This window comes from Ursus maritimus, unplaced genomic scaffold (assembly GCF_017311325.1).
Source record: "Ursus maritimus isolate PB19 unplaced genomic scaffold, ASM1731132v1 scaffold_21, whole genome shotgun sequence".
NCBI classification, from domain to species: domain Eukaryota; kingdom Metazoa; phylum Chordata; class Mammalia; order Carnivora; family Ursidae; genus Ursus; species Ursus maritimus.
The window spans coordinates 55,263,058-55,270,032 of NW_024424564.1; the positions used below are offsets into that span (position 1 = coordinate 55,263,058).

At 62.7% G+C, this 6,975-nt stretch overlaps 1 protein-coding gene across 1 annotated transcript in view; it reads left to right on the top strand.

Moving 5' to 3' along the window:
- The first annotated feature begins 278 nt into the window (after positions 1-278).
- Positions 279-6,975, top strand: part of TAFA5 (TAFA chemokine like family member 5) — a 198,383-nt gene continuing 191,686 nt past the window's right edge. Inside the window, exon 1 of the mRNA XM_040637733.1 lies at positions 279-390. Coding sequence (XP_040493667.1) covers positions 279-390 — 112 coding nt within the window. The remainder of the gene's footprint in view (positions 391-6,975) is intronic.

A 6,975-nucleotide genomic window follows, 5' to 3' on the forward strand; every position in this document is an offset into this window, starting at 1 on the left:
GGCGCGCCGAGCCCGGGCGCGCAGCGACGCCCAGAGCCGCGGGGCCGCCGTCCCCGGGCTCGGCGGGCGCGGGCGCGGGCGAGCTTCGGGCACGGGCGCGGCGCGCGGCGGCCGGCGCGGCGCAGTGGGCCGGAGCCTGCGCGCGGTGGCGGCGGGGGGCGGCGGCGGCGGCGGAGGATGGCGCGCGCGGGGCCCGCACGTGGAGGCCGGCGCGGGGGCGCGGGCAGGGCCGGCTGCTGAGACGCGCTGCTGCCCCCCGCGCGGGCGCCGCGGCTTCAATGGCGCCATCGCCCAGGACCAGCAGCCGGCAAGATGCGACCGCCCTGCCCAGCATGTCCTCAACTTTTTGGGCGTTCATGATCCTGGCCAGCCTGCTCATCGCCTACTGCAGTGAGTACCGCGCGGCCCGGGCTCCCGCACGGCCCTCCGGCCCCGGCCCCGGGCCCTCCCCCACCCCGGGCCCCGGCCCCGGCGGCCGCCAGGAGTCGGTGCGGAGTTGCCAGCTCGCGGCGCGCCGTCCCCGGGTCCCGCCGCTTCCCGCTGGGCCAGGAGGGAGAGGGGCCGCCCGGGCTCCCGGCGCTCGGGCACTTCGGAAGCGGGCGCCGCCGCCGAGCCTCCCGCCCCGACTCCGGGGCAGGGCCCGGGAGCCAGGCCCCGGTGGCGCGGCGATGCCCCGGGCTGCCCGGTGTGCTGTTGCCGCCGCTCCCGGCCCAGGCCGGCGGGCCGAGGCGAGCCGCGCGCTCCGGAGGCAGAGGCAGGTCCGGGGCCGGCGGGCCGCACCGCTGGGGATGTCGGGGGAGCGCCCTGCCCAGCGCTTTCCGCTGGCGACACTCCCGCCGGGGACGCGGGGCGACGCGGCGGCCGCGCCGGAGCGGGGTGCCTCCGGCGGGAGCGGGGCTCGGGCTCGGACGCGTGGTTGTAGCCTCTGCCTGCCGGGGAAGCAGACTCGCCAGGCGCTTTCTTAAAAAAAAGAAGTGAGGGGTGGGGTATGTGGAGAGGGCCCGCCGCCGCCGCCGCCGCGGGCATTTCTGGAGTCGTGTCCGAGGACCTGAGCCGCTGACCCAGCTGGTCTGGCGCGGGGCCGCGGGTTCGGGGCTGGGGTGGGTGCGGGGGACCGGGGATGGGGACAGGCTCGGGGGCGATTGGGGTGAGCGAGGGGGGGTGCTGGGTGAAGGAGGGCCGGTCGGAGTCCCGGGTGCAGCCTCGGGCTGCGGTGGGGGTGGGTGGTCAGTGCTCCGGGCGCACGGTCGCAGCCCGCCAGGGTGGCGGGGAGTGGCCAGCGTCCTGGGCACGGGCTCGGGGGCTGGGATGGCGCGGGCTGGTCGGTTCCCCGGCCGGCCGCCTGGCATAGGCTCCTGGTCCCTTCCCATCCTAGCGGGAGGAGAGGACGGGCGCTGAGGAACACCTGTCATGGAGAACTGCCATGGGCGCGGGAGGTGATGGAAAAATATGGATTCTTAAAAAAAAAAAAAAAAAGAGGCCAGTGCCGCGCCTGGCTCCCGCGCCACCACCTCGAAGTCCCGGCCTCCCCGCTCTCAGTCTGAACCCTCCGCTGCTTCCAGAACGAGACCACAGTGGACCACGGAGACCCGGGCGGCCGTGCGGTCGCGGAGTCCTGGGACAGCCCAGCCCGCCGGAACCGCGAGGGAGACTGGTGCCGGAGCAGGCATGGCCCTACTTCTTTCAGCCCCGTTGTGCATTGCCTACAATTGCAGGCGACGGCTGGCGCCCCGCGCGGGGAGGGGATGCCTGGCGGGAAGGCCCCCAGCGGGGTCGTGACCCGAGCTGCCCAGCGGGCACCGCCAGCACTTGCGGGGCCGGGTGCAGGGGGCTGGGGGCCGGGGCTTGGAGCGATGGTCCCGGCGGTTCCCCGGGCTCCTCGCGGCCATCTCAGCCCTCCAGCGGCATTCACAGGGTTCCTTGGTGATGTGCAAAGCACTGATAGATAAAGTCTCGGTACCGCCTGGGTGCCATTTGAACGCTCTTCCTGGTGGCATGGGGCGGGGGGCTCAGTCAGCAGTGCTGGGAAGGGGACTAGCTCCCTGAGCATCCCCCGGGGCTGCTGTCCCTGGCCAGTGCTGGCGACAGGGTCCTTGGGTCCCAGATGAGAATCCAGGACAGCAGCTGGGTGGGGAAGCAGCCCTTTGGATGAGAAAAAGAGCAACCACTAATGGTTAAGTATAGGACACCTTGGCGGTGGTTTGCACGCTCCACAGCCCCAGTGCCAGCCCGGGCCTCCCCGGCTCCCAGCTCATCAGTGCTTACAGGGTCTGCCCACTGCACTCCCCACCACCTGCACCCCCACACCTTCACCCTCCCAGGACTGCTACCTGCTCCAGGTCCCTCTGGGGTCAGAGAGCAGCCACCCAGCTGCCAGCTGTCCAGGCAGACCATGCAACCCGAGATCCTCACCCCCGCACTCAGCCCATCCTTAGCAGCCTCCCTGGTGTTCTGGAAACAAATCTTCCACCAGGACAAGGACATTTGGTAAAATGCCTTATTCGGAANAGCTGAAATCATTAATAATGAAAGCTTGGGTTAACCACATTTTCGTGGTTGTTGCCATTTCCATGTAATGGAATAATTGACAATAAGATAAGCCGTTTTCAGACACACCCCATTTCACCGGAAATGCACTTGGAGAAATTAAAACATTTTACTAAAATACAAAATAGACATAATAATAATTTATAGCGTGGAACAGCAGTCCTGCAGAAAAAAGAAAACACTTTTTTTTTAGAATTGATAAAGCAAATAAAATGCAAATGAAACAGTTCTTATGATTTCCGTCCTCTTTTCCAATATATCTGGGATGAATGAGAATAGTTAGCATCCTTGTTTGTAAATTGGTTTTGTTATCAGTCAGGATTTTTATTACCCCAAATGTTTTTGTGTTATGGAGCAGATATATCTGTATCATATTAATTAGGGAAACTGATACGTATCATACAGGATTCAATTATCCTCCCTATTAAATCTGAGCATTTCTCTGCAGCACGTAAGGTGTTCACTTTCTGGCGCGGCGTAAGGAAAACTGGATTATTTCTTGGCCTGGTTTTCAGTTAGGGGATGTTCTGCTCGGGGCCCAGTCAGCTAAGACTCATAGTTAAGGAGATGGGCTCCACCCTCTGGCTGGAGAGAGACCTGCAGTCCACCAATTAGGTTCGTTGCTATAGTGACACAGTCTTGTCATTTTTCTCCCATTGGGGAAGGATTGCCAGGGAAAGCAGAAAGAGGAAGGGGGGTCCCCGATGGCTTTCTCCAAGACGCACACTTGGTGGTCTGTGGACATTCTGTTGACAGCAGGGCTGGTTTGGGGGTGATGAGCTTGGAGGAGAAAGTTGGAACTCCTTCATTGTGTCTCTTAGAAGGACAGACCTCTTTCTTTGTGTCTTAGAAGGAGCTGGTGTGTGCCGTCGGCCCTTGGCCTATCAGGAGCAGAGGGCTTGGCGTGGATGGATGTGGTTCTCAGAAGGAGTTGGGGCTGCTCTGGGACCGCCAGAGGTGCGGGACTGTGTCGGGGTGCCCGTTGCTGAGAATGTGGTCGTCTTTCCTCGCTGGCTTACAGCACCGGGGCTCCCCCGCCAGTGAGGGGGATGGAGAACACGATGAGCTGGTGGGATGTCGTGGGACACCAGGCCTTGACTTGGACACTTGTGTGCAGTATTTAGTCCAAAGGTGGAGAGCTCTGTGCTGTCCCTACTGGGAAGGGCTTGGCGGACAGACATTCCTGGCATGTAAATATTTCTGACATCGAATTTTTTCCCCAATTGATCCCATCGAAATGGACTTGTAGCTTTGAGTTAAATCTCACACCCTCGGCTGCAACGATGGGAAGTTACCAACAACTTCTGAATTGTTTTTGATCCATTAGAGTACTAACCGAGCATGGGCTCTCTGCTGCTGCATTTTCTTTATAAATAGAATTTATTGCATAGTTAGGAGAGATTAGAATATGCTGCTTTCCTGCTATTCAAATTTTATTTCTGGAGTTCTTGGAGAGGTAAATTCGAAAATACTGGGCTTAATGAAGTGATGCCATGCAGAGGTTTCTCTCTCATCTCGGGCTCTTTGTTTTTGTTTTGTTTTGTTTTTCTTTTCTCCCGTGTGTTTGTATCTGATGAATTTCTGGCTGGAGAGGATGTGGTGTTGGTTTCTTTCAACTTCATAAACACAGTCACCTCTGTTTGTGGGGTTTGTATTAGCTGAGCTGGGCGCTCCTGGGCACAGACCCCTGGGGGAAGGGTCCTGGGGAGCGGCGTTGGGGAACAGGCAGCCCACAGCCTTCCAGGACCGTCTCCAGCATCTCTCTTGCCAGTGAGGACAGAGGACAGCAGATCCCCAAAAGGGGGCTGCATCCCACCGCAGGCTTGCCGGGTCTGCTCGGCACCCGGCTCCTGGCTGAATCCCATCCTGGAGGATCCTGCCCGGGACTCGCCACTCGACATCCATGGAATGACGTGTGTAGATCAACTTTTGTGGCATGAAGTATTTTCAGGTGACTTTTATGGGCGTAATTATAGGGAAATGTTATGATAATGTGGCACTAGAAAAGGGAAGAAAAGCAAAACATTAAAATCCCCATTTCTTTATATAGCTTCGCAGCTGCGCCGATAGAGAAGGGCTCCTTTCTGCATTAAAATGCGGTGCTCTGGAGTTAATGACCTCCACAGAATGCCACCTGCCACCCGGAGCGCCGTGGGTGACGCCGGGGATGGGGGGGAGAGTGAAAGGGGGACCTGGATGCGGGTCTCCTGCTTGTGGGGGGAGCTGCAGGGAGGCGAGGGCCCGTGCACTTGCCAGCTGTCATTTGGGGCGGGGGGCTGTCCCTGGCTGTCCCAAGGCTAACGGAATCTGGTGGTGTCCCTTTCTAAATGCCTTGCTCGCCATGCGCAGACCCTCAGAGCTGGAGTTTGGGGGCGCCAGGCCTCCCCCAGAGCCCCGTGGCTTCTGCAGGGCTTCGCTCAGCCCTGGCGGCCCCCCAGAGCCCCACGGAGAGCCGCCAGCTCTCGTAGGGGAGGCTGCCGCCTTTCATACTCGGGCCCACTCTGGCTTTCCAGACCCGGCCCAGGAGCGCGAACTGAACCTCTGGGCGGGCAGCATGGGCTGGCTGGATGGCTGGGCTTTCCAGAAACGGCGAGCAGCTGGCCGCAGATCTGGGTGACTGTTGTGTCTCCACCCTGGCAAACGTCGCGGAGGGCTCCGGAGGCTTTGTCGCCAGCACTTAGGAAAATGGCTGCCAGGATCGCGTGTGCGAGCACTTGTGTCTCCAGCTAGGCGAGCAGGACTCCTGCGGAAGGCCCTACGCCTCCGGCTCTGGGGAGGCCCTGGCCCCGCTCCATGCCGGCGGCTCCCGGAGAATGGCCGCCTGGGCCTGGTGGGCTGCGGCCGCTCGGCGAGTCTCCCTGGGAGAGAGCGCTCATCCCCAGGGCTGCCGCCTTCCGTCCCTGGCGGTCTCCTGCCTCCGCCTGGAGGGAAGTCCCGGGGTCCCCGCCTCGGCACCGGCTGTCCTTCCGCACCTGTTGAGTGAGGCCCCAGGCATCTGTGTGAGGCGGGGGACTCGGGCTCCAGTGGCTTCAGGTAACTGGGCCTTAGGGCCCCTGGAACGGAGAGGTGACTGTGCTGGTGCCCCCCCCCCGGCCTGCATTCCACCGGGGGCGGGACGGCCAGCACGAAGCAGAGGGAGCGCCGAAGGGGACATGCAGCCTGGGCCAGGCACACCGTCGTGGTGGGACCATCACCCTCTCTGGTCGCGGCCAGTCCCAACCTCGGAATGGCGGGAGCCTGTCAGGGTGGCAGGCTGCAGCCCAGGGTCTGGCCCCGAGTCCCCCTTCTACCCCGCAGTCTTCTCTTTCCTGCCCAGCTGTCAGCAGGGCCTCTGCATCGGCGGTCCGCACGCCTAGCCCACATGTACGGTCTTTCTCCCCAGTGCGTCTTGCTGTCCTCCAGGTCTGCCTTCGCTGCCGTGACCTCAGCCCCTCCTAGACACATCAGCATTGTCCTCGGTGGTGCCTGTGCCTCCAGGCTGGCTGCCCAGAGACCCCACCTGGGGCTGCCCATTGAGTGGAAGCTCTGTGCCTCCTCTCCTGCCCATTGGTGAGCACTCGACCCCCTGCTCAGGTCACTCCGGGCCTCCCAGGGCTGGACCTTCCCTTCACGGTGGGCTGTCCATCCCCCTGCCCTGGCCTGGCAGAGTCCAGCCCAGAGGCCTCCATCGTGGGGCCTCCCTTCCTGGGAGGGCGGGGTGTGCGTGCTCACACCTGCGCGGCCCGGTCTGTCTAGTTCACTGCTAGGTTCCACTCACTGCCGGCCAGGTCCCTTCGAACAGTAACACCGCGCAGTGCTGCTGAAAGCCCGCGGCAATCCTGAGCTGGCCCAGTGCGAGAGAGCCTCCTCCTCCAGGCAGCCTGCCTTGGACACAGGGCCTCACCCCCCTCTCCCGTGCAGCGCGCGTTCACCCGCGTGCTCACTTCCTCCTGTTTTAGGCTGAGCTCTGGACTCGTGGCCACTAGGGGACTGGCTGCCTGAATCTTGGGGCAAACTCTTTGATCCCGGCTCCCTGAACCGGGCGGCACCGAGGCCTGGGGCGTGGCCAAGTGCCTGGGGGCGTGGCCGAAGGGCGGGGGCGGAGTTGAAGGCCTGGAGGTGTGGTCAAAGGCTGGGGGCGGGGCTGGGGAGACGTCTGAAAATCGATGTGTTCCTCAAGTGTTAGAAGCGATCACACGGATTTGGAAGGGGGAAAGGGGGAGACCGCGGAACCCTGACGAAGCGCTCAGTCCTCTGTGAAGGTCCCGGTAGGCTGCCCGTCGCCAGAAGCGCTCGTGTGACCCTCCCTCGCTTGGCTCCGGCTTTGCAGGCTCCAGCAGCCCTTCCGCTGCTGGGGCGCTTGCCCCTTGCCCTGTGCGTGCGGGTCAGCCCTGCGGACACGGGGGTGGCGGGTAGCACCCCGGCCCTCCCCCGCAGGCCAGGACCCCT